The sequence below is a fragment of the Melanotaenia boesemani genome, chromosome 7 (genome assembly GCF_017639745.1).
Source record: "Melanotaenia boesemani isolate fMelBoe1 chromosome 7, fMelBoe1.pri, whole genome shotgun sequence".
NCBI classification, from domain to species: Eukaryota; Metazoa; Chordata; class Actinopteri; order Atheriniformes; family Melanotaeniidae; genus Melanotaenia; species Melanotaenia boesemani.
In genome coordinates this window covers 34,617,133-34,644,630 of record NC_055688.1, presented here as the reverse complement: position 1 = coordinate 34,644,630, position 27,498 = coordinate 34,617,133, and the positions used below count along the sequence as shown (strand labels likewise).

General features: G+C 40.6%; 1 protein-coding gene across 1 annotated transcript in view; it reads left to right on the top strand.

Moving 5' to 3' along the window:
- The window catches only part of pigg (phosphatidylinositol glycan anchor biosynthesis class G), an 87,203-nt gene extending 64,234 nt beyond the window's left edge, over positions 1-22,969 (top strand). The window contains exons 11-13 of the mRNA XM_041990277.1: positions 8,737-9,046; positions 14,086-14,249; positions 22,532-22,969. Coding sequence (XP_041846211.1) covers positions 8,737-9,046; positions 14,086-14,249; positions 22,532-22,754 — 697 coding nt within the window. The 3' untranslated portion in view covers positions 22,755-22,969. The remainder of the gene's footprint in view (positions 1-8,736; positions 9,047-14,085; positions 14,250-22,531) is intronic.
- Positions 22,970-27,498: the final 4,529 nt, after the last annotated feature.

Genomic DNA, 27,498 nt, shown 5'->3' with positions numbered 1-27,498 from the left:
TCACACTGGCATAATTCCCAAACTAAGCTGTGTATATTGACAAAATTAAGTTTGATGGATTGGAGTCTGTCGCAGGCACTGTGCTGTAATTTGCTCAGTAAGGAGACGTAAAGCCAATCTACTGAAATTATTTACATTGATCATGTTACGATAGAGCAGGGGTGTTTAAAGCCGATCCTCCAAACCTGCTGTCCTGAAGGTTTTGGATGTTTCCTGCTATAGTACACTTGAATCAGGTTGATGGGTCAACAACTTGATTACAAGCCATTTGATTTGAATCAGGTGTGTTGGAGCATGGATGAAGCAGCTCAAACTGCTTCCTTTCTGGTTAGCTTTTAGCTTTAGCTTGCCAAACACAAGTTTCGATGCAGTCCATTGGTTCCCTTATTTAGGCAGTTATTCTTTATGGATTGGCTTGTATTATTACAGTTATTATAATTTGGACTAATGTGGATTTGTTTTAATTGGATCACAATTAATTGAATCAAGACTTTAAACTTTCTGCTTTTCTAAACTAAGAGTGCTCTACTACAGGTAGGTAACACACACAACCCACTTAGAATAAAACAAAAGAAAAAAAAATGAAAGAAAATATATTAATGATCCCTTAGTTTGAATATTCGTGCAATTATATTGAAACATTGCTTTGATTTCAGCGCTTCATTCCTGGAGCTCAAACAACCTTCCCATGGGTGGAGGCTGTTTGGTTTTATTTTAAACAACCATGAAGTAAAATTTGAGGTTATTTTTAGATGCAAAATCAGAACACTCTGTCTCTGAAATGCAGGGGGAAAAAAGCCAAAAACGTATTTTGCATATCTAGTTTATTTCCCTTAACAATGTAATCTGGATAGCAAAAGCGTTGACTTTTTTATAATATGCCTTTTTAAAATCTGGTCTTGGGTTTCTCTTTTTATCAAGACTCCTGACAACTCCCCAGCTCCCTCCTCGCCTTATCTTTGTGCCAAATGCTTAATTGCTCTGTTGCATCTTTCAAAGCAGCTAATGGGGTTGAGAACAGCCAGCGCTGCTCACTTTAAAGGGTTCAAAGAGTCACTTGGACTAGTGTCACTGTAGATGCTGTTTGTTTTTTCTCTCTCGCTGCTGCACTCCCGCTTCCTCTTTGCATCATCAGAAATGAAGCTAAAAATAGACGACTGACTAAGCGAGCTGACAGTGCAGTCATATACTTTGCATTGTTTGTGTTTAACAGGTTATAGAAATTTCTCAACAATAAGGGCAACATGAAAGATGCCATATGAACAAATGTTCCAGCAGGATGCAGCTCGACATCAAAGCAGCGGGCCGGGTGTCAAACCGGCCGGAGCTTGTTTACATCATAAAAAAAGTTTGTCTCGCTCTCTGCCCCCCTCCTCTGCATTTGCGGCACATTTTCTGCCAAACATAAAACCACAACAAACGTTTACAATGTTGGAGTTTGTGTGTGCTTGCATGGCTCACACCTGCATGAAACATGACCCATTTGATCGTGTACTGCTTGATCTAGAAGGGACTGCTGTGCAGCTACCCCAATTTAAAACATATTCATGCATACCCATCCTGCTTAAAAATGGAAATGTATGCAAACTTGTCTCCAAACACCTGTGAACTCTCACAAAAAACACACACACTCAGCCACATAAACACACAAACACAGGCAAAAAACTCAGTTTTATTACCCAAGAGGTAGACAGCTTTATCCCCGTGGTTCAAAGTCAGTTCTGTCTTTGCAAAAATCTCAGTAGTAACATTTAACAGATGATCATCCTTTTATCAGAGAGCTTGTTTGCTGCTTTTTGTCTTTTGTAGCTGTGCTGTTGCAGTAACAAGGTAATCTAAGGCTAAAAAAACAGACAGACATCATCATATGCTGCCAGCAGAGCAGGAATTGATCTTGAAGCTTGCATGTAATTAGATGCTTTCCTGCAGTCATTGTTTTAAAGTCCTCCACTTAGTCCCAGCTGTCACATTGACATTCTCAGTTTCATCCCACAGAAAGATGCAGGGCTCAGACAAAGTGTGCAGACCCTCCTCATCCTCAGCCGTCTGCTTCCAAGCTTCTTCCTGGCAGTGAATTTCCTACTTTGGCTGATTTACTTTAAGTGCGCCTGACACAGGTGATTGATGAAGAGGATATACCACACTTGTTAGGAAGATTGGTCATAGTCCTACCTTTCCTTATACGCTTGCTGAAGCACTAGCACTTGTTTCCAAGGTAACGGGAAATGCAGGCAGCTCTCCAGCTTGTAAAGCTATTGTATTTTCTGACCACTGCTACCACTGTAAACATTTAGAAAATCCAGCAAATAAGGTGAGTTTGATTTAAACTGGCAGCAGAGTCCCTCAAGGCTTAAAGTCTCCAAAAACTTTTTGTTTCTATATATACATTGTTTAACAACTTTGACATGGGAAGCAAAAGACCTGAAAACTGTTAAACTCTAAAATCAAAGTCAGTCAGTCAGTTTTGATTGATGCATGAAAATACATCAACATATTGTGATCTGAAAAACCTTTTTGGGAGATAATGTGAAATGATGCTCATCAATAAGATGGTCTTGAAACCACTTGAGATCAATCATTTTTTATTTATAAGGCACTTTTTTTTAAGAAACTAGTGTTTAACAAAGCGATTAAAAAAAGCAAAAACAAGAAATTATAAATATGGACAATATAACTCATCACAAAACAAGTTGTGGATCATAGAAAAATATTAACAGAAAATCGGTAATAAGAAAATGCAAAAATGGTTAAAATATTTAAAAGACATGTAGAATACAGCAGAAAAAAAACTTGTCTAAATTAAATTTAAGCTCTTTTACTGAGGTAAGTTTTAAGGCTAGTCTCAAAGAGGTTTTTGCTGGTTCATCAGGAGAGGAGGCTCCCATGTTGGACCTGGAAAATCTACAATTCATTAGTAAGCCTCCAGTTCTTGTGAGGTTGTAAAAAACTTAAGATCTTTAATGTAAAATGGAGCAACGCTATTTGAGGTTTTATATGGGGTGGGGTGGATTTTAAATTGTATTCTAAACTTTAGCAAGTGAGGAGAAGCTCAAGGGAAATATGATTCTGAAGATCCCTGTCAGCAGCAGTGCTTTGATTTAAAGATATTTATGGAAGTATTTAGGCACTTAGCTTAAATGGCATTGCAGTAGCCCAGTCTAGATGAGATAAATGTGTGGACAGTTTCTCAGCAACACTTACTGCGTAAATGAAAAAAGGTCAGACTTATATCATACACCAGCCACTTTATCAGGTCCACCTTGTTGGTACCAGGTTGGACCCCCTTTTCCTTCAGAACTGCCTTAATTCTTGGTCATAGATTCAACAAACTGTTGGAAACGTTCCTCTGAAATTTGGCTCCATATCAACATGACAGCATCACACAGTTGCTGCAGGTTTGTCGGCCGCATCCATGATGAGAATCTACCGTTCCACCACATCCCAAAGCTGCTCTACTGGACTGAGATCTGGTGGCTGTGGAGGCCGTTGGAGTCCAGTGAACTCATCGTCATGTTCTAGAAAGCAGGTGGAGATGATCTGAGCTTTGTGACATGGTGCATTATCCTGCTGGAAGTAGCATCAGAAGATGCTCCACTGTGGTCATAAAGGGATGGACATGGTCAGCAACAATACTCAGGTAGGCTGTGCTGGTTAAACCAGGCCACGTTGGTACTAAGGGGCCCAAAGTGGGCCAAGAAAATCTCCCCCCCACCATTACACCAGCAGCAGCCTGAAGCGTTGATACAAGGCAGGATGGATCCATGTTTTCATGATGTTTCCAGCAGATTCTGAGCCGAGCATCTGAATGTGGAGCTGAAATGGAGACTCATCAGACCAGCAACGTTTCTCCATCTTCTATTGTCCAGTGTTGGTGAGTGTGTGTGAATTGTAGCCTCAGTTTCCTGTTCTTGATGTTATCCTGCACCAGTGCTGATTTGACTTCCAGTCTGCTCATTCTCCTCTGACCTCTGACATCAACAAGACATTCTGGTCCAACTGCTGCTCACTGGATATTTTCTACAGACTCTGTAAACCCTACAGGTGATTGTGTGTGAAAATCCCAGTAAACCAATATCTCAATTTTGTCTGAGTTCAGAAGTAGAAAATAACAGGTTGTCCAGGTTTTTATGTCTCCGAGCCTGAAACATGAATAACTGATTAGTTTCATCAGTTACATCGAATCTTCTCACATCACATTTTTACAGCTAAGCTTCATCCATACAAGCAAGTGGATGTTGATGCGAATATGAGGAAAATGTTGTGTTTTTGTAAGACCACATCACTCCCAGCAAGATGCTGATTGAGAGAACAGGTTATTTTGAATAATTCAAAATATTGATTACAAATATAATTATTATGCTTTTTTTATTATTTAAAGAGGATGCAAGAGAACCAGTGTGTTTACAAAGCTGTTTTGAGTAATTTTCTAGTCATTTGAAGAGTCCCTTAACAAGATTAACTTTAGACCATTCATTAATAAACATATTCAGGCTATCAGGTTTTTGCTCTTTCTTCTTTAAATCAGTCTGATAGTGGCTCTGTCTGGAAATGACTCAAATGCTTCTGTTTGTTTTCAAACACAGTTCTCAAATCCACCAAATAATCTCAGTAAATGATGCCACAAGTAAAGAAAATAACTTTTTTTTTTTTTAAATCAGGAAAGACTCACTTTAAGCTTTTATTAACAGCTTGGTGTGAAATCTCCAAAGGAAATATTGAGGGATTTTACAAAAACCCCCAGCTCTCCTTCCAAAGAGAAACTGAGTCATTCCCAAACCAGCTGAGGGATTTAATATCTCCAGCAGCTCATGAGTCTCCCCCCGGTGAGAAATATCCAAAGCAACTCCCGGAAAGCATCCTGAGCACGTACCTGAACCACCTCAGTTGACTCAAGCTCCTCGCCTTTTTTATGAAAGGTTAGCCCAATCACCCTTCAGAGGAAGCTCATTTCAGCAGCTACTGTCCACAGTCTCGTTCTTCAGACCATCGGTGGGAGTTCAGACTTTTCCTTTTTTTTACCAAGACAGACCAAGATATTTAAACTCCTCCACTTGAAGCAGCAGCTATTTCCCAACCTAAAAAGGGCAACACGCTATTTTCGGATGGATGACGACAGCCTCAAATTAACTAAGCTGCTAATGTTCATCCCCATTTCTCTACATTTGGCTGCAAACACCCCCAGACTACTAGAGGTCACCGCTTGAAGCCATTAAGACCACGTCTTCTGCAAAAAGCAAACACCCATCCATCCATCCATCCATCCATCCATCCATCCATCCTCTGCTTATCCGGGGTCGGGTCATAAGGGCAGCTGCCAAAACGGGGAAGCCCAGACTTCCCTCTCACTGGCCACATTTGTCAGCTTGTTCACGGTGATCCCGAGGTGTTCCCAGACCAGCCGAGAGATGTAGTGTATCCTGGGTCTTCTCCAGGTTCTCCTCCTGGTGGGACATGCCTGGAACACCTCACCAGGGAGGTGACAGGTAGCATCCTAACCAGATACCTGAGCCACCACATCTGGCTCTTGCCAATAATTTTGACCCTTCTGAAACAGATTAACATCTTTTCCATGAGCACAAGATGTGTCCACTGGATGGTCCGTTTGCTTTCACACCGCAAGCGAACCGCACCAGGATCCGCTTACAAATAAACCAAGACCCCAGATATCAAGCGGACTAGAGTTCACTTCTTTGGTCCTCACCAGAGTGTGTATGAGCATTTACACTACTCTACACTAATCGTACTACCTGTGGAAGCCGACCAGGGTTTGTTTAAAGCAGACCACACAGCACCAGTAAATACCGGCTGAAACATCATCATCCATGCAGTAACTATCCAGTGGGAGGCTCTTACCTGTTTGCTTAGTTAAATCCAGGTGTTTTCTTTCTGTTTCAGGATGGGCAGTGTACGATTTTGAAGGGATATGAGGGACTGTGGGATCTTTTTTCTCTCTCAGTGTTGCACTTCTCTTTGCATGTCTCAATGGTGATACATAAATTGTAGAGGGCAATTTAACCCCCCCACCCCAACCACACACACATACACACACCCAAAACCATAAAATGTCAAAATAAGAACTGGCAAACATCCCAGTTACACTTTCAACCACAGGGATCTGTTTTCAGCTGCTTGTAGCTTTTATAGCTTAAACGAGGATGACTTGTGCATTTTACTTCAGTAACGTCAAAGCGTACAAGATGCCATTTGTCTCGTCTCAGGGTTGGAGAGCATGTTTGTTGTTTCTGGATTTTGGTTGCAGAAGAGAAAGCATGTCTAAAGTTGTGTGCATCCTGCCTCTTTCATTTAAAGCACAGCTGTTAGGCAGCAGCAACAGAAGTCAGAAAGATTAGTGTTCAATTTCTCTCAAGGTTTTCTTCCTGCACATTAGTTAACACGTAAACCCTGACAGCACACATCCATCACTGTTGTTGCATAAAATCCAGTTCGGGTACGGATTTTCCCCTTTTTTTCTTCCCCTTTGCTAAAGATAATAGTGAATACATTCCCTGCAGTATTGCTGGGGCAGCAGTGAATAATAAAGAACGTTGTTGGATGGAGCATATTACGCTGCTCCTTTCCTCTGCTGGAACAGTTTGTCTCCATAAAACACACTGATTAATAATACATGTCCAATACTCACTCAACTCCTTCAGGGTTACCTATTATCCTGTAGTTCACTTTCCAACCTGGGGTCCTGGCACCCCAAAGAGGGTCCCCTAAAGAGCGCAGGGGTCCCCAAGGCTTTAACTGTTTAGAGCAGGTATGATTTAAATGAAGGCCATGTCTGCAAAGAGAAGAGCCGAGGTGTATTAACGATTTTTAGGTGTTTCTTTCACATGGAACCAGTGTTTTAGGAGCCCAAACACACTAACTTTACACCATTTCATTAATGAAATGCAGATGATCCATCCTTATCCATCCTTAAAGCCAGAATGCATCATTTATGGTGAGAAGATAGATAATAAAAGCGTAAACCGATGCACGGTTCCAACACGCGGTGGGCGGGGGGTTTACAGCTTTTTGGTGGTTGCATGTAGGGGGTCCTCAGGGAAAATAGGTTGGGAACCACTGCTGTAGTTCTCCAAACCTCGACCTCATCCTGCTGTAAAAAAACAGCCCTTTTACGGTGTGATAGTCTTTCATTGAAGTTGTGATTTTCTAAATGTGGGAATAGCTTTGTAGATGCTGGATGGACATTTTAATAAGCAAAGATTCAAGTTGGCGATGCTCTTTGCGTTGTGTTTGTGGGTTCAGTGAAACAGTAAAACCTAATGGAATGAGACGTTGATATTCTTTTATTACACCTGTCATTTATTCCCTGTTAACAGACAAATGCTGTGAAAAAGGTCCACAGGTGTAAGGCTTTGTTCTTGACTGCGACATTCAAATCCACAGTTTGCACAGAATACCATGAAGTCTGTAAATGCTTAATGATTCAGTGGCTTTCTTAACCTCATAACGTCGTAATACTCGTCTTTTGCCATTCATCCATTATATCCATTATATGTTTGTAAGTGAACTCACTGGCTTCATTTTTAGGCAAATATGAATACATATAATTGAATTAAAGAACAGATGTGGGGAAATCTTTTAATTGAAGTCTGGATGAGAGCATATGCACAATGTCTGAAATGGAAATTAGCTTCAATGTAATTGCCTCCATAATGGAAAGAACTTTTCCTTTAGTCTGATTTTGGCTTTTTTCGCTGTGTAAATTACTGATGGCTGGTAAAAGGTTTTTTGTGGACTAAGACTTTTAGATGAAAAGGAGCTCCTGAAAATATTTTAGATTTTTTTCCCTTTTTTTAATATGTTTAAATGTCTGATTGAGCTCAGGAATCAAATTTTATTTAGATAATTTAGTTGTTTTTTATGATTTGGTTAAATGGAAATGATCGAATTAAATCAGCTGCGATATCGTTTCGTATTGATCTCTTGATCCTGAATCGTATATAAGTCATATAAAGGTAGAATTTTTTATATCATCATGATGTTTTATATCATCTGTTATATTGATATGTATTATGATCAAACTAACACCAATACTTTCAGCAGAATATTGACCTTAAAATGAACCTAAAGCCTAAAGAATTTATTTCTTAAAGTCAGAACAAAGCAACAGCAGACAAATGGAGAAACGTCTGTTTTCCTCTGGCAGTTTGCTCCGTCTTCCACTCTTATCTTTAATTATTAATGTTACATTCACACACCACACACTGAATAAAGGAAGGGTTACGAGTCACAGAAATATGAAAAATCCTGTCAAACAAGAAGCAGAGACATGAAATTAATTAAACTGTGAACAGAAAAAATCTAGCTGAAATTTCCACCACCATGTGGGACTTCTCCGGCTTGTTTTTTTCTGATTTAACCAAAGTTACCCGTCCGTCTATTTGATTAGCATCATTTTCAGGTAGCTCATTTCTGTCTTCTTCACAAGAACGTGTGCTGGAGTTGTTTGGATTTTGATTAGCAGTTTCATGAAGCATTTTTTCCTTTTGTTGTTCAGTAAATAAAGCCTAGATTAAATTCTTTTCCTCGTATCCCAGAGCCCATGTCTGAATATTTTTGATTGCAAAACACACGGATAAGTAAGCAAGGCTGCCAGAGTCCGCATCCTGTTGTCACTTAACACAATAACTTGAATATTGAAGGAGATGTTATTGAGGAGACGAATCAGTGCTGGTTTCCTGGGACTGCAAAAATTAAACGTCTAATCTTTTTTCTGTCTTTCAGGGGAACAGTGGAGGCACGCTTTGTTTACGTCTTTGTTTTGGGAATCCTCTTCTCGGGCACCAAGGACCTCCTGCGGTCCCAGATCATCACAGCAGATGCCAAACTAAAGAGCAGGGGATTATGGGAGATTTACAGCGGCTTGGTTTTGCTGGTTTCCCTCTTGTTTCGGGCTCACAACCTGCCGGTCCTCTGCGGCTGCCTCCTGATCCAGACACTCATGGCTCAATTTATCTGGAAGAAGCTCCACTACGATGCAGCCCAGACCACCATCATGCACTACTGGTTTGGTCAAGCCTTCTTTTACTTCCAGGTAGGCATCAATAATGGGGTAAAAGATCACTGTTAAATATCCATTTAGTTGGATGTTGTGGCTTAGAGTAAAAATGGTATGAATTTCAACCAACTTAAAATCCCTCAAATTATCCTCATCTTCCCATCTAGGCATTGATGGAAACTAGAGTCTGTAACAAGCAGCAAAAGCCTGCTTGACACTGTTTGTCCTGGGCTTCTGTAGAAATAAATTAACCCTTAAAACTCCACTAGATCGCCAGAGCCCCTGAGCACTATCACTTATATTGCCAATAATTTCTCAGGAACGGTGGTGTGTAACTCTGGGGGGTAAGTTATGATAGTTACCCTTTAGGTGATCTCCAGAAGTTTTCCAGGCATTTATATCCCATCCAGGAGGTTTACAATCCAGCCGCAAAATGTAGTGTTTATTCAGAGAGACTATATGGTAAATCCATAATGATCCATGGTAACATTATTTATCACATTTTCATTATAGAAAAAATGTGTAAGAAAAACGCTATCACTACTATGTTGCTAAGAGACGTCTATTTAGACCTGGAAATTATGATGAAGCAACTTTCTGTCAAACTTTCCACCAATCAGAGAGCTAGATTGACAGTAATGACCAATCAGGAGCAGCCAAAGATCAACAAGTGAGTAGAAAGTTCTATGTGTGTCTGAAAAGAAGAAAATTAATGCTCCTCTACGGCTGGAATAAAGCCAAGAAGATGTTTAGGATGTTCCCAAAAACAAGCTGAGCTGGAGTTTTGTGAAGGTAGAAAGCAAATAACTGTAGACCACAAAGAGAGCGACCTCAGAGAAGAGGCAAGGGTGCAAGATGGATGTGGAATTAACTTTGTCTGGGAGCGATAATATGAGAAGAGCAGCCAAAGTTCAATAGTGTTGCTCTAAATTCAGATTTGGCGATACAGTATTTTTGCAACCAAATTTGCAGCACACTTCATGCAACAGAGATAGTTTGCATGTTTTTGTCCAATCCTGTGTTTGCACAAATCAGGTGTGTACACATTTTGAGGCAATGTTTTTGTGATGGATGCAACCTAAAATGTTGTGGCAACAAAAGTTCCAGGTGTTTTTGCAAGTAAAAACACCTTTAATTTAAGATATTATTAAGATATTTAAAAAAAAAATCTAATTCTGATTTTCCAACTTTATTTATTTCAATAAGCACTGGGAGAGTATTTCACTGTTTGCTAAAAAAAAAAAAGCTGCAACTTATCTTTCAAACAGCAGCAAGCACAATAAAAGAAAGACATACCCAACAAACTGGCTGGTGAGTTTAAATTCTTTTAAAAAACAGTTTTCAGTCTCTATTTCTTCTCTTAAACTTCAAAATGAACTGTACAAATAAACTCTGATTCCCCACAGTTTGTCCTGCAGTAAATTTTTACTATCCTGCTCATTGGACAGATGTTTTTATCTTTATGAAAGAAGGAAAGTCAGGCATGTTTTTCCTTCCTTGATTGTGGGAGACACCTCATTTAATGCCCTGACACAGGGAGGAAAAACATTTATTGAAACAATAACGATAAAGTGCTGGATGCTGTAAAACACTGAAACACTGCCGGCCAGTTTCAGGTTTGATATAAATTACATTACTGACTCCCTGCTGTACCGTCAAAGCCAGCTGGACTTTTTTTTCCAGTGGATGTGTTATGTTGTTACGAGCCATAAACGTAGCTTAACTCCTGATATGTTACCTGTCTTTTAATTTACCCCCACCTGCAGCAGATATCAGGTTTCCAGTGGTTGTCCACAGAAATTCCACGTCACCAACGGTTTAATAACCCTCGTCACCTCTGGGTCATTAATGCTGTGATGGGCTCTGGAATAGACCACCACCAGACAATTTTCTGTCTAGGCGTCCAGGCATGTAATTACAGACCGTTTGACTTATAACCTTCTCAAGCAGCTGCAACCATAACGGATGTATAAAAGAGCAACACGTGATTTAAGTTGGCTGCTCTGAAACAAAAGCTCATGTCATGCAGAATCATCTAAATTACGTTAAATTAAAATTTAATCAGCGACTTTAGTAACCGTCGATCTGAGAGCGCCGGGTTACAAATTCATCTGAGCTGCAAGACTTTAATGGATTCAGGGAACATAGTTATACCCCCGTTTTCTTTTTTTCTGCTGTTTTTCAGGACAGTAGCAGAGCTAGACTTTTACTCGTAGGGGGGCAGAGGGTGGGCAAGACTGTATCAGAGGGGTCATATACTAAGAAAGGAAATTATTGTTTTCTTTTCTGTAGCACACACTACACTACTGTGATAACTATCTTCATTAGAGCAGTGTTTCTCAATCCAGGCCCTCAGGATCCACTGCCCTGCATGTTTTAGATGCATTCCTACTCCAACACACCCGAGTCAGATAATGAACTTCCTCATCAAGTTCTTTGCAGCCTGTTGACGAGCCATTCATTTTATTCAGGTGTGTTAAAGTAAGGTTACCTCTAAAACATTTAGGACAGGAGTCCTGAGGACCAGGGTTGAGAAGCACTGCATTACAGAGACATACAAATACAAATATCTAATCAGCCAGTCACATGGCAGCAGCCTAATACATTTAGTCATGTAGACATTAAGAAAATAACTTACTGTTAATCTGACATGGTTTTCCTACATTATCTTAAAACTAATGTGGTGCTACCAACTAGATTAGCATTGCTACATAGCTTCATGCTAACATAAGACATAACATTTGTAGGGACAAAATCTCTTATAGAAACGTGCAGCCAGATGTCAATATTTTTAAAGGAAGACTAATTAGAAGGTTACTTCAAACTGGTGTAGTGATACTGGTGATCCATGCTGGTCTGGATAGAATCACCTGAAGTGTCACCAGCAGTGTTCAGTCAGATTTTAGAGATGGCCAGGGCCCCCTGGCCATCCCTCTAGCTCTACCCATGATTCAGAAGCCTCACTTTAATTTTTGGCAGCGCACAGCTGTTTTCAAAGTGCTCTTGTTTTTCTGGCAACCAAACACACTAAAACACCAGGGAATGATGGGAAATATTGCAGGTAACCTAAGCTGCAGACCACTGCTGGTGTCACAGTAAAGTGAAATCAAATCAGGTCATGAATTAAACTTCTCACAGGGCGGTTTAGAAAGAATAAGGAGTCAGACTCTGTGGTGGATTTTCTCAGGATTAATCACCATCTTAAAACCAGACCGTCAGCAAGGGGGTGCTTACTCTTCAGAAACCAGACTATCTTCAAAAGTTCCCACGTGAGTGAAGTCACACTTTTCAATCCTCTGACATGGAATCCATGAAGGAAACTGCATCAGCCGCCACCCGCCAGCTCATATTAGACACATTCTTCTCTGAAAGTTATTACAGGAACATTTCTGGCTGCTTTTTCCATAAGTGATGAATTTGTTGTCTGTATAAAATGACATCTGAAGCATCACAGCAGGATTTCAGCAAGAAAGCAAGCAGAAAATCTCCACGTGCAGCTACCAACCTGCCCACTGATGCGTGCTGCGTTTTGTTTAAAATGGAACCAGCTGTTAGTGTTTTCTTCCTCTGCGATCATAGACGTGTGCTCAGACGGGGGAAGGAACCATTACTTAATGCATCACCACCCGCATGTCGTCACATTCAGCAAGAAATACGTGTTTGAGCGCCCCTGAATCCCACTGATTCTTCTTCTCATTGTGTGTGCTTGAATAAGGTGGAACAAACATGCAGGCTGTGATTCCCAACCCTGGTCCCACTATCCTGCAGGTATTAGATGTTCTCTGCTACAACACACCTGATTCAAATCAAATGGATCCCTAACAAGCTTTGCATAAAGCCTGGTACACACATAAGGATTTTTTAAATCTGATGAGATTTTTATCTGTTTGAGACCTCACACATGAAGATAAAAAATCAGGTATTTAACAGTGTTGATGATACTGTGTGTGGTGTCTCATCGCAGAATAACACACACATAATGTTGCTGTCCCACATCTAGAATCTAGTCTTCCGAGCCAGAAATCTTGTGTGATCAAACGTGATCTAATAAAAACGAAGAAGAAGAACCATGGCAACAACCGGAAAACACAACATCCAGCATGGACGAGGATCTCCAAGACGAGGGAGTGATAGTCTTGGGACTATTGTTAACAGAAAAATCCAAAACCGAAAACAATACCAGACTGGAGACAGCGTGAACACAGACTTTATAACCTTCCTTGCTCAGCCAGCTCGCTTCTGTTCCAGGTCCCAATCCACACACTCACAAGTCAGGAGTCGTCGGCTTTCCACACACATGAAGATCTTTGGTCGTAAATATTAAACATGATCAATACTTCTGATTGTCAGCCATGATCCATTTCAGAGCCGATTGTCGGGACAAATTGTTCCTAACACACCTCAGACCAAATGATCATTTTATAGGAAAATCTTATAAGACTCAAAATAATCGGTTGTTTGCCGTCTTTGGTCGGGAAGGAGCAAAATCAGGACAAAAACAACCCAATAATCTGTGTGTGTGTGTGTGTGTACCAGGCTTAAGTCTGCTATAAGTCAGGTGTGTTAAAGCAGGAAAACATAGAAAGTCTGCAGGACAGTGGGCCTTGAGGACCGGAGTTGGGGATCCCTGCATTAAAAGGAACAATGAGACTGTTTGTTTAGAAGACAAAAATTAATTATAGTGAATGAACTGAGTCATTCTGCATCATTTTATCTGATGAAAGGATCATTTGTGTGAACGTGCCCCATAAAAACCCGAGTTAAGGTGTGTTTGAGGTACTTGTTAGAAATCTGCCCTTTTATTCAATAAAAATGTTGGCTGACACATTTACAGAGTAGCTCTGAGGGGTTTAAGCCCCAAGAGCTGTATGCTGCCCTGGTCGGAGACACAAACAGCTGTGAAGTCAGCAGAAGCTCAGAGGAATGATTAGAAAGCAAAAAAAAAAGATCTTCACAACTCTGAAGTGCTTACGAAGCTTCATCTGCAGATCTTAGTGGGCTTGTTTTTGTCTTTACACACTGCATTTCTGTGTCCTTAGCAGTTCTAAAAATACGATTTCTTTTTGCTTCTGCAGGGCAACTCCAACAACATCGCCACCATCGACATTTCTGTTGGCTTTGTTGGACTGGAAAGCTACGTGGAGGCACCTGCTATCTTCTTAACAGCCCTCAGCACTTACGCAGGTCCCCTGCTGTGGGCGTGTCACCTTGTCTGCTACCTGAGCTCAGAGAGAGACAGGTAAGGGGCAAACACCCACTAAGTTACCTGGTATCATATCGATTTAGTAGATAAAGATTTTATGTTTGCCGCTTCGTGAAAAGTCTTCATAAAACCAGTTGGTGAGAAATGATCGATGGAGGGAAATTACACACTAGTTGTGAGACAATCCGGTGAGGTCTGGTTGCTCCTGCAGCCCTCATAAAGGAGGTCTTGATGAGGGCAGATGGAAAACAGCTGTGGGAGCAGGAGCTGACCCTCTACTCAAGGTGTCGGCCCACATCCATCTCAGCCAGTCCCTGCTAGAGTTGAACGCGTGGACTGTGTGTGCATTAAAACAGGTCAAAATGACTCTTGCTTCAATGAGACTGCAGCTTTAGTCTAAGCCAGGGGTCACAAACTCCGGTCCTCGAGATCTCCCATCCTGCAGGTTTCAGTGTGTCCCTGCTGCAGCACACCGGACTCAAATCAGTGGCTCATTAACAGGCTGATGCAGAAGTTGACAAGTTGTCAGTTTTATACTAGAGAGACACTAAAACCTGCAGGATGGTAGTCTTGAGGACCAGAGTTGGTGACCACCTGCCAAAACTACCCTTTTCCTGGAGTCAGACTGGGTTCTGTAGAGTTTTTTTTTTCTGGTACGACTCTGATTAAACGTAACCTGAGCCGTAATATGAATAAAGATGTAAGTGATATTGATCAGAATATATATTTCCCTAAAATTTCCTCTGGGAATAAAAAAGTTTATCTATTTTAGTTTCATTAATATTTGATTTAATTCTAAAATGTTCGAGACGAACTAGGATGTTGATTTCTGACACTGTGGTGAGGATGCAGGTTTTCCTCTGATGACTCGTACGTGAACGTTCCTGCTTCAAGGCTAAATCTTCCTGAAGGTCTTTTGCAGTCAGGCTTTTCTGATTTGCTTTTCTTATAATCCTACATAAACTTTTCCCTGCAGGTTTTATTGGTCTTCCAGACCTCGACTTGACCTCCGCCTCTTCTGTGAAGTTTTATACTTTAATCAGACGATGAACTGAAATAACGGCCACCTGACAATGCTTTGCTGTCTTTTTATAGCCTCCTTCTGCTTTGTGGTCATCAATTATTTTAATTTTCCTGGTGTTAGGCAGTGTCTTAATGGCTGCTGATTGCAGGGACAAGGATAGAGGAGTCAGAATATATATAAAGCTTTGAAATGAGCATTGCTTGGCCTTTCTAAATGATCATGAACAAGACAGAGCCCCACCAAGTTAATTAAGGTTTGAGACTTTAGTCAAAGTTATTCAAGAGCTACAAACCTTTGGATGCCCAATCTCTTTACACAGAAACTATTAAAAACACAGTTCCTGATCACCACATTATTCACATTAAGAGAAATGTTGTGTGGGGTACCCAAACTTTTGCATGCTGCTGTGAAAGAAGGAAATTAAGCCAAACAGGATTAGAAATTTTGATGCTGACCTTTACTTCTTTGTGGCAATAATTAGTCTAATAATTACCCATGAATATAAATCAGCTGAGTGGATGTGAAGATTTTTAGTTGACAAGCCGAGAAAATGCCAAAAAATTAGAAGTTCAATCCCAGCTTGTCCGGGAAGATGGTCGCCCTTCCTGGTTCTGGTTTTTATTCCTGTTAAAAGGAGTTTATCCTCTCCACTGTCGCCCACCCCCCATGCATGCTCAGGATGGAAGATTTGATGTAATGCATTGGTTTCCTTAGCTAGGAAAATTATTTTTTTGAATTAACTTATAGTCACAGTTATAAATTGGACTATAGTGGATAGATGTAATGGATTTGTTTTAACTGGAGTATACACTCACCTGCTACTTTATTAGATACACCTGTTCAACTGCTTGTTAATACAAATATCTAACCAGCCAATCACATGGCAGCAACTCAACACATCTAGTCATGTGGACATGGTGAAGACAACTAAGGCTGGGCTTACACCAGAAGACTTTTAAAAGATTTGCACTAGACTCTGAAAGACTACCAGCTCACATCTAAAGACCAATGTTTAGAGTCTCAGCCTAGTCTCAGCCTGAGATTTGACAAAAACTGTGAATCTATAGGGTCACAAATTACAAGACTGCAACTAGATTCTTTTAGCATTTGTTGTGACATGTTGGACAGTTGATATGGAACAGGGCTGATCTGCACACAGTAAAGCAAACAAGGGGCGAGTTTCCCTCCAGGAGGGAATTACACATCATCATTATTAAGTGTGGCTCTTCATCTCCACCAGGTGTTACACCGACTCATCAGAATCTGGAGGGATGACTGAGTTTTTATTCTCTTATTTGTTAGATCATCATACTGTAACACATAAATGATCCACAGCAGACATTTACTTCTAATAACCACCCGCTCCTCTTTCTGGACGCTCCACCGACGACGTTTCATCACCGCTTCTTGTTCGTCTTTTTTTTTTTTCCCCCGTCCTTTTTTACCGGTGGTCTGAATGTCGGGATTCCTGTTTCTGCTTTTGTCAGAGCTCATCTATTAGTTGTTGATCGTGTTTCGTCACTGCGACTTGCGATAATATCTAACATGTTAGAAATTGTCGCAGATCCAAGACTGGAGAAAGACTGACGTTAAACAGGGCAGATTACCAGCTCACACCTAAAGACCGAGATGATGGGAGCGCTGTGACTCCAGCAAAACTCCTAAGATTTCCTAAAGACTTCTGTTTTTAGTCTGCGACCATGAAAATCGTTTGGTGTGAGCCCAGCATTACTGAAGTTCAAACTGAGCATCAGAATCAGGAAGAAACTGCTGATCTACTGGGGTTTTCACTCACAACCATCTCCAGGGTTTCCAGAGAATGGTCTGAAGAAGAGAAAATATCCAGCGAGCAGCAGTTGTCTGGACCAGAATGTCTGGTTGGTGTCAGAGGTCAGAGGAGAATGGACAGACTGGTTGGAGATGATCGAAAGGCAACAGGAAGTCCAATCAGCACTGGTTCCAACCAAGATCTGCAGAACATCATCTCTGAACACACAACACGTCCAGTCTGGAAGCAGATGGGCTACAGCAGCAGAAGACACACCCGGTGCCTCCTGTCAGCTAAGAACAGGAAACTGAGGCTACAATTCACACACACTCACCAACACTGGACAATGGAAGATGGAGAAACGTTGCTGGTCTGATGAGTCTCCATTTCAGCTCCACATTCAGATGCTAGACTCAGAATCTGCTGGAAACATCATGAAAACATGGATCCATCCTGCCTTGGATCAAAACTCAAGGTTGAACTTGAGGTTCAACTCATTGAGTAAAATTGTGTCTTTAAAAGACATTTAGATGCTTTTGTGAATTGGCCCTTTACAAATAAAGATGAATAAATGCTGATTAGTTGGTTTTGAAGTAGTTCACAGAAAGGTCAAGGTTTTTGACGGTGAAGAGGGAGTTTTTAATGAATCTGTCTGAGATCTGGATTCAAACCCACTTCACCTTGTTTCAGATTGACTGTACAAGTCCAGCTGCTCAAAATCAGTTTAATTACATTTTTTTATTGAATGCTGTTTTTTTTAAATACTTGCATAGTCAGAATTGTCTCAGGGTGAGAAAGTCCAGGTGCAGCAGAGCTTTCGGTTCATGTGCTTTACTCATTGTAACATGGAGAGATGCTTACAATGTATTAAAGATGGATGTAAACAGCAAGAGAACTCGGCTGGATAAAGGCCAGTGGCTGGTTTGCAGTAGGTGTGTGAAAGTGGCCAAAAAGCAGAGCTTCCCCTCAGCGTGACACCTCAGTGCAGTGCTGAGTGATGAGGTCTGCAGCTGGGCAGCACCTGCCCTGCTACCTGAGCCAAAACTAAAACGCTGTGTTACTGTGGTTAAAAGATGCTGTTTGTATGAAAGAAGTTGGTTTAACCTGCATCTGCTGTTCAAATACCAGTGACTGGAATGCAAAAAAATTTTTTTTTATCTCACTCAGACTACAGAGAGTAAATACCCAGAATTGATTTTAAGTCTTTATATTCTTACTTTACCCAATAATTTAATAATTTATATATGTATATATATATATATATATATATATATATATATATATATATAGGCATTACTTATCCCAAACGGTGCTCTAGCTCCTTTCAAACAAAGCTGGTAGTGCAGTTTTAAAGCTTCACGCAGTTATTTGTCCTTTCAGGGACACCGTAGTAAAAATGGTGGCACAAATGTGGTAGCTGTTCCCTGGCAAGTTGATCTAAAAAGATCATTCTTAGACATAAAAATATAACAGTTATTTGAGTAAACTGATCGGATACCAATAGAAACTGTTTTTAGTTATATATTAAATTATTCTGTCACTGAATATGAAATTTAAATAAAAGATTTAAAAGAAATCTTATTTATTTTTTTATCTTCTTTAGGCTGAAGTGGGCTCAGAAACTGATCTTAAAATCACTGTTAGCGTTTACAGTTGAAGCCTCCACCAGCTGCTTTGGTTTGTTTTTACTCCTCCATCCCAGATTAACGCAGCCAGAGAAGCAACGGTCCCTCTTAAACCGCAAATAAAAATCACTACACTTTAATCAATAAAAAAATAACACCTGAGGCATGAAGTGATTTTTACTAAATTCAAGTTAAAAAAATCTCCCTTTGAAAAAATGTGATTTAAAGTGGAACGTGAATGATGAAAAAAGATGGCTTATTTCATTTACATCATCATCATCGAACAACCCAGCGCGTTATGGGAGACGATGATGGCACCGGAGGGTTGTAGCCCGGTCAGAAGGATGATGTCTGGACCACATATCGGTTTCAGATGTGGGCAGTAATGAGCGCTGCAGCCCCTCTGCAGGGACTCTGAACCCTCCTCCAGCTGATGTCACATTAAACATCACTCGTCACATTACGACGCAGGACATGCAGCCGTCTCTCGTTGTCACGCGTTACTCATAACAGCAGGCTCTCCACAGAAAGCCCAGCTGTAACGTGCACTCAGATGTTGTGACAGATGGAAGGAGAACGGCTTCGCTCATTTCAGATTCACTCTGCAGCATCAGCAGCTTGACCACAAACACAAGTCCTGGAAATGATCAATAGCTACTCTGAAGGTTTCCCTCCACACTGTCAAACTACACTGTTTATTCTTTTTACTCTTTTATTCCACCATAGGTCTTCAAACCCAGCTGACCAGGGAGACAAATCATGCTTTCATGTTATTATTAAAAACACTCTGTTAGGATTTTAATACAAGCAAGAAAATAATGATTAACTGAACGTCCTCTGAGCTGTTTGCTTGTGGGAGACTGATCCTTTTCTGCAACTATCTGCTTTTTTTCCCTTTTTTCTTATTTATTATTCATTGGCCTCTGTTGTTGTTCTGTTTTAACTCTGAATACACTTCAGCCTAAAGCCTCTTATTTACCTCGTTTACTTCTAAAAACCAGGGTTTAGATATGTTTGTCACACATCTGCTCTGAGAGAAGGAGTCGCAGGCAGAACTTTACAAACTAACCCTGAAAGAAACTGAGAAAGCTGCTGAAACCTTCAGGATTCAGCATCTGTTTCAGACAACAGACATAAATAGACTTCAGCTGAGTGGACGCAGGTGGTAGAAGAGCTTAACCTCTTCTTGATTAGACCCCCCGTACAGGGGGCAGCATGACAGACGTGCAGTACAGAAGATGTTTGCAGACACCAGGAACAGAAATCATAACATGCAGCAAACCAAAATCCCAGCAAGAAACTCAATTCAGCAGAAACACAGATCAAACCCCAAACAATTATATGGGAATGTAGGAAAAACCTGAGAACAGCTCTGTCCACTTCAGAGCTTCTGCTAATTTCTCCACACAAACAAGGAAAGCAGAGACTCTGCTGATTACAAAGACGTCTGTCTCATCACTGTGGGAAAAAAAAAGTGAGAGCTAGCAGCCAGAATCAGAAATCATGTCTTATGTTTGATGCTTTGTGGTGAAAAGTTTTATTCCAGCTCTCCTGACTCTGTCTAAAATGAATCATCATCAATAATCTTTCTGGTTCCTCTTGTTTCTGAGGTGAATTTAGGGGCCATCCCTCCTGAGATATTTACCTGTGTAACACTTCTATTAAAACACCTGGAAAACTGCTCAGGTTCACTTTAAGTTCCTCATCAGACATGACTTTACTCCTTCCTAGACGAACTGGGCTGCTGTCCTTGTTACTGAAAGTAATGAGGTTTTCTTTTAGGAGGAGATACAGTTTACATTTTCTACTATGTTCCAGGTGAATTTACTCTGATGCAGTAACGTGTGTCTTGATTCTGACATGCCTGTGGGAATCTCGCATGTCTCGGCTTTCTGTAGAGACCAAGATTAAACAAACAGACAAGTTTAACTGTGTGATGGCTGTAAAGGTATTCATGGTTATTGGCCCAGTATTGCCTTACTGTTCATTGTAAAGCCAAACGTGTCGACCAGTTTAACCAGTTAAGACATAAAGCATCTTTTCTATCAGGTAGACCTGATATCCACATTTTCACAGGTTTGGACAGTTAAGCCAGTTAAGACAAACAGTGCATTAAAATACGGCTGAGCTGAGGATTAAAGGAGAAAAACAGGCTGCAGTCAAGTCGACCACAACTTATTTTTATGAGCTGAGAATAGTCTCGCAGGAATACCGCCAGCAGAGAAGGCTTTCTTTCTAAAAACGATCAAATCACAATGAGCATTAAAAGAAAGTAACAAGAAAGGTTAAAAATAAAATGTTCCCAGCAGGTCTCTAAGTGTAACCCGTACAGATTCCTAATATGTCTAAAAAATGAGAACCCACAAAATAAATCAGCATCATTACATTTTCTATAAGAATAAAAACAGTATGAAGCTCTAAGGGGAAGATAGCATGATGTCGAGGCAGAGTTGAGAAGTTTTCCAGCCGGTTCAGCCAGAAAAGTGCAACTGCATCCACCTCACCTGCAGTGTTTTAATGTGACACTGGTCATTTTAAAGTCACAAATCTGGAAAGATGTCTCACCAGCATGCATTGCTTCAGGGCCATTGTGCACCACGTCAAGCAGAGTCTGAGCGTTGGTCTAAACCAGGGATGCCAATTTACGTTTTAGTTCAGGGGCCACATTCAGCACAGTTTGTGCTCCAGTAAAATAACAGTATAATAAATAATCAAAACTCCTAATGTTTTAGTTCAAAGAAGTTCAAATACACCATCAGTATGTTTACATTTTATAAACTTTCCTTTTATAAAATATTACGAACCTAAAATCGTACAGCCCAGAGAGCCCAACTACTACAGACCTGTGGCCCTGACTCCATGGAGAGGCTCATCCTGCACCACAGGTGAGCTCAGCGCTGGACCCCTGCAGTTCGCCTACCGGCCCGGCATCAGAGTGGACGACACTGTCGTCTACCTGCTGCGCCGACCCCTCTCTTACTTGGAGCAGGCAGGAAACACTGTGAGGGTTTTTGACTTGTCCAGTGCTTTAAACACCATCCAGGGCTCAGTTCTCTCACCCTTCCTGCTCAGTCGGTACACTTCAGACTTCACGCACAACTCGGACCATCCCAGAGTCCTGGGAGCTGGAGGGTCTTACGCAGTATCTTAGCTGTTCCTGCGCTGGACTCTCAAGCTTCCAGGACTCTGTTGGAGGAGCCGAACTTGAGATGAACAGCCATCCACCCTACCCAGGGGAGATGGGAGGTTTGGTGAGGGAAGAGTTTTTTGATATATAAATGTTATTTTACTGGTCCAACCCACCTGAGATCCTGAGCTAAAATGTAAATTGTCACCCCTGGTTTAGGTTATTACAGCTGATTAAAGATGTCGGTAGATTCTTGGCCAACATGTGAACGTGTTCATCCACCTCCTAACTGGACCACCTACCCTATCTCCTACTCCTTCGGTTTTCCTACTGGTCTTGGGAAGAGGCTTGAAGTTCCTCCCCCTCAGTGCTAATTTAGTCTGATGCTTCAGTTCATCTGAGATGAAGCAAAAACACAGAAAATCTTTGTTTCTTTGTGTTTGGCTTTGCATCATCTCTTAATTTCTTGGCTGCGTCCCTGCTTGTGTCAAGCAGTTTTAAAGTCATTAACTATAATCAGAATTTGCCAGCAGCCTGCATTATTCTGAGCTGATAACTGGATCAGACTCTCCTTCTTGGTGTGCATGAAAGGTAAAAAAAAGAATTACAGCTTTCACTATAAATCATTAGTCTGCATCTTTATCGTGTACAGACATAAAAAAGCTTAGGACATCCAAAGTTTCTTTGCTCTGTAGGAAGTTTCTCTGACATCTTCAGCCCTGCCTTGTTCTGTTTTTTTTCCTCCTCGCTCATGATTCCTCTTCCTCTCCGCAGGAGCCCGGTTTCTTTGAGCCACGGTTGCTACTGTTTGGCCCTGCTGAGGTCCGTGCCAGCTGCAGCCTACATTGTTCTGGTAACTGTCCTTCGCTATCATCTCTTTATATGGAGCGTCTTTTCACCCAAATTACTCTACGAGTCCATGCACCTCCTGCTGACTGCAGGAGTCTGCCTCTTCTTCATCACAATGGAGCAAAACCACAGCTCAAGTAAACCTTAGGAAACCAAACACTGATTGTCTTCCACAGTCTCTTATACTAAGACTTTGTCATTTACACTCATCTGTTCACATTGTGCAGACAGATGTTTTAGGTAGAGTCTGTATATTTGGAAAAACAATGGACTGTAATGGATTTTGAATTGTCTATTTAAATAATATGTTCTTTCTAAAGAAGAAAATGTAAAAGAATGAAATAAAGTGAAGTGTTTAAAACATTTATGGATAATGAATAACCTTTTTCTTACCTCAGGGATGAGTGTACAGTGAGTCAAAGCAGCTCTGTGATTGGTTAGATAACTGACTTTATAAAGGGCTTTGTGGACACAGCTGCACCCTGACAGCTGTTTTCATTCATCCTGGATGAATGTTGGTAGTCCGAGCAATGCTGGGAAATATGAGCTCACCACATTTGGTTTGTCTTCCGATGTGGGAAGAAGAGGGTAGGTGTGATTAATTCAATTAATCATGACGGGATTCAATTAAGCTGCTTCAGACTGGAGGTCCTCATATGGTAATAGTCGTGCTTTTGCTTGTCTAACTGTGACAAATTAAAAGGTTTGCTCTGAAAAACCTTTATGTACTTGAGTTTTGTATTGTCTTGGCCTGATAGGTACAACTAAACTAGCAAGTATGAGTATTAGTATGAGATATCAGACAAAGCTTAGCGTGCCCACACAGACTTCTTAGAAACAGGGTCCAGTCAGGCCATATTAGTGAAAATACATGTGTGAGAGTTTTTAAGACACTACAACCATTCCAATCAGAATATGTTGAATGTGCATCACAAACCATTTGGTGGAATATTGTATTTTTTTTTCTATCCTATTGCTGTTGATATTTTGGTTGTTTGCCATTAAGTAGTTTTAAATAAAGGTAGCAACACTGTGTCTCCATCAGTCTGACATGGTGAGAAACACCAGTAGAGTTAAAATGATGCCCCGTAACGGCCTGATGTAGGATAGGATGAACAGTATGTAAAAACACTTCAGAAATACAAATACACGATTTTTCTGTCACTATTATCTTCCACGGAAGCATTCACACTATGAAGTTATCATGTTGTTATTAGAGAACTTCTACCAACAGTACAGATTCAGTTTTTTGTAGTTTTGGGTGTTTTTTTGTAGCCATTAGACTCAAACTTGTAAGTAATGAACTTTAAAGTAGCACTACGTAACTTTCTGACCACAAAACTGATGCAAAACTTTGCAGCACCGCGACACTCGCTAATATCTGGATATCAAGATACTGGCTGTTTTAAGTGTGCACTGTGGCTGATTCATCAAAGTAACGCAAGAGGACAGGATTGGAGGAAGAGGAGAAAAGAGAGAAGATCTGACAAATATCAGTTTCAGTGGCAATAATTAACTTTGCTAGTTTTTTACATTTTAGTGCTCCCTAACAACGGCTAATTCATCCTGCATCCTGTCTCTTCTCTGAGCTCTCTCCAGCCAGTGAAAGTCAGTCCAACGTTGACTCGTCTCTTGCTCTGTCACTTTCTCTTTTTCTTTTCAAGTGGTGGTACGTCAGGCAGCGAGTCACCAGGTAAAGGCAGGGATGCCGTGGAACAGACCGCAGCTAATGTGTTGCTTCCACTTTTGTTTGTAAACATGGAAATATCCTAACATTACAGTGAGTCTGTGTGGTCTAAAATCTCTTTATCATGACACATCATTTTTGTAATGAAAATCTTCCCCTAAGTTCTTATTGATGCCCTACAGGACATAAAGGAGAAAGTAAGACTGAATCCCAGGAGTTATTTGGTTGGTCTCTGCATCGGTGATGTAAATTAACAGCTGCATCTACTTCAAAGCACCTTGTTGATTATAACCTGCCTGAGCCGACATCACCCTTTGAGAATTGACCGAAAAAGAAAAAAACACATAGCAACAAGTTGAAGGATTGAGCTTTAAAGCTACAGAGTGCAAGTTTTCTCCTCCAGGCAGAAAAGGGAATTGTAAGCTCCCACTCTAACACTTGTCACTCACCTTGATGAGCTGTCTTCCTCAAAACAGCATCTCGCTCGAGGCTAAGATCCCTGACATACACTGAGCCCCCACAGGTGGCGAGGAAGCAGGTGCCAAGTATGGAAGGGATGTTCGCCGTGTGTTTCTGAATAGATTCTGTCTGATGCAAAACAAGCTTCTCCCTTTGTTTTTGCTGTTGTCGTAGCTGTTTGCTGCAACGAGCCTTGACAGGGAGCTCGCTGCCGACTGCATCGACAGAGAATAAAATTTAAATAACTCAAAACTTCTTTGGAAAAGTCAAACAAACAGCAGGATTTGCATCTCTGTGTGGAGGTTCAATGGCAGCCATAAGGATCAGCTGTTTCCCATCAGAGGTGGGACACGTTTAGTTTGGAGAGAACCAGACTCAAAGTTCATTCGGCTGGCAGAACGCTGTCGTCAAGTGCCTTTTCCTCCCTTTAGCTGAGCGAGAAGTCTCACTCAGGCTTCAAACAAAGTCTGATATAAATAGTTTATGAGCCAGATAATAATCTACATCACTCGTGAGGATTAGTCTGTCAGTGCTCAGTATGCTGCACATCTCTGTGCTCGTCCAGCGGACTCAGCATTGGCTTCACTAAATGAGCTGTTTAAGCAAAGCAAGTTTATTTATACAGTGTATTTCATACATAAAAGCAACTCTTTCTGTTTTATATAATAGAAGATCTAAAGAGAAATGCAATCAGTGAAACAATTAGACATCATTTAAAAGGTGTGCAAAAATCACAATATATATTTATACCACATAATATATAAATAAATAAAATAGCTAAATTAAGTTTATTAAATGCAGACAGTAAATAAGTTTAGCTGTTACTAAGACAAATTTTTACCAACTCAAAAACAACAGAATTAAAAGTTTAGTCTCCCAGAAAGACCAGTAGAAACTCCTCCATGCAATCATCTCCAGTAGACTGGATCACTGTAAGGACTTCCCAAAAAGAGCATTAAACATCTGCAGCTCATCCAGATGCTGCTGCTAGAGTTTAAACACAGGACTGATCTGAACACATCACACCAGTTTAAACATCTTTACACTGGTTTCCAGTCAGTCCCAGAATAGATTTTAAAACCTGCTGATAGTCTATAAATCACAGAACAGTTTAGGGCCAGAATCCATCTGTGATATGTTCAGTATAATAGATATTTATAGAATATAAATATCCAAGGACTCGGGTCAGCTAGTCCAGACCTGAGTCCAGGCTGAACATGGAGCTTATGCTGCAAACAAGTGGGACAAACTGCTGGACTGTTGTTTGCTTTTAATTCTTTTATTTAATTTAGTTATTTACATGATTTTAATGATGTGTTTTTGCACACTCTATTAAATATGTTTTAACATGATTTTGTTTCTTTTTGAGTTCTTTTATGTACTTTTTAATACAGATAAACTTGCATTACGTTAATATAAGTTGTCATTGATGCAGAACTTTAGTGGTTGATTCATTTCATGGTTCAGACACTTCTATCGACTTTTTTTGTGGTTAATCATCTTGTTAAAGAACAGCATGTTATGCAGGACGTACTTAAACACTGAACAGTTGTACATGAGCATTCAGATGTTTCAAAAAGTCAAATGAAGTTCACCTGTAAAGTTTATAGTTCATGCTTGATTCATTCTGATGTCATACAAAAATCTGAATTTCCCCATGTTTTTCTGAGTAGTGCATATAAATTGAACAGAAGAGGCCCAAGAGCAGACCCCTGGGGGACTCCACAAGTAATAGCCATTTGCTCAGATTCGTAGCTGACAATCGTATCAGAATTACTTCTAAATACGACCTGAACTGATTGACTACTCCAGAAAGTCCAGCCCAGTTTTCCAGCCTCTTCCACAGGATTGTGTGATCTACAGTATCAAACGCAGCACTGAGAATTCAACCTAATGTCATTTTTGACCAGAGCTGTGATGAAGCCTGATTGAAATTTATCAAGATCTCCACTTTTGTTCCAGAAGTCATTGAGCTGCTTAAATACAACTTTCTGAATAATCCAGGCTGTAAAAGCAGGCAGGTGGCAGCACACTGGCAGTTTGTTGTGCAGGTTTTTATTGTGATTGTTGCTCTTGGAGGGAATTTAGAGTCTGAAATGAGCCATAATACATTTTCTCAGATGAAGATTGATTTTTCTGTTGTGAGAGATAAAAAATTATTGTTGTTATGGACTACTTAGTGGGTTTCGGCGGTGCTGAAGATGAATTTTGCTGAATGGAGTAACATCCATCTGCATCTCATCAGCCTCCTTGCACTAAAGGAAAAATCTCTGGCACAGCTTTATTGTGCTGGCAAGTTCTGCAGTTTTGTAAGACACTGAGTTCGATTTTAGTTGTTTTATAAAAGGTTCTTTATCTTGTTTTTGTTCATTCTAAAAAAAAGAAACCAGAAGTAGAAAGGATGACTTGTTTAACTCCACAACGTTCAGTCAGGGGGAAGTAGAGGGTTTAGCTCAGCTCATGTTTTGATAATGCCATTTTCTAGACGGTTGTTTTTATCATTTCCATAAAAAGCTCCCGGATCGTCTGTAAGACACATCTTCACCGGTGCACGAAGAAGCCTCAAAGCCTCCTCTGACAAATCTGACGGGGCAACGCTTTGTGTGTGAAATCACTCCCCTGTATCCAAATCTCCAGCAGCCCGTGAAATGAATCAGAATAATTGTTTTGTTGGCATGGCTGAAAGCTTTTCAGCGAGTGTTATACGTGGCATCAGAACCGGACTGCGTGTTTTATTTCCTCCCGA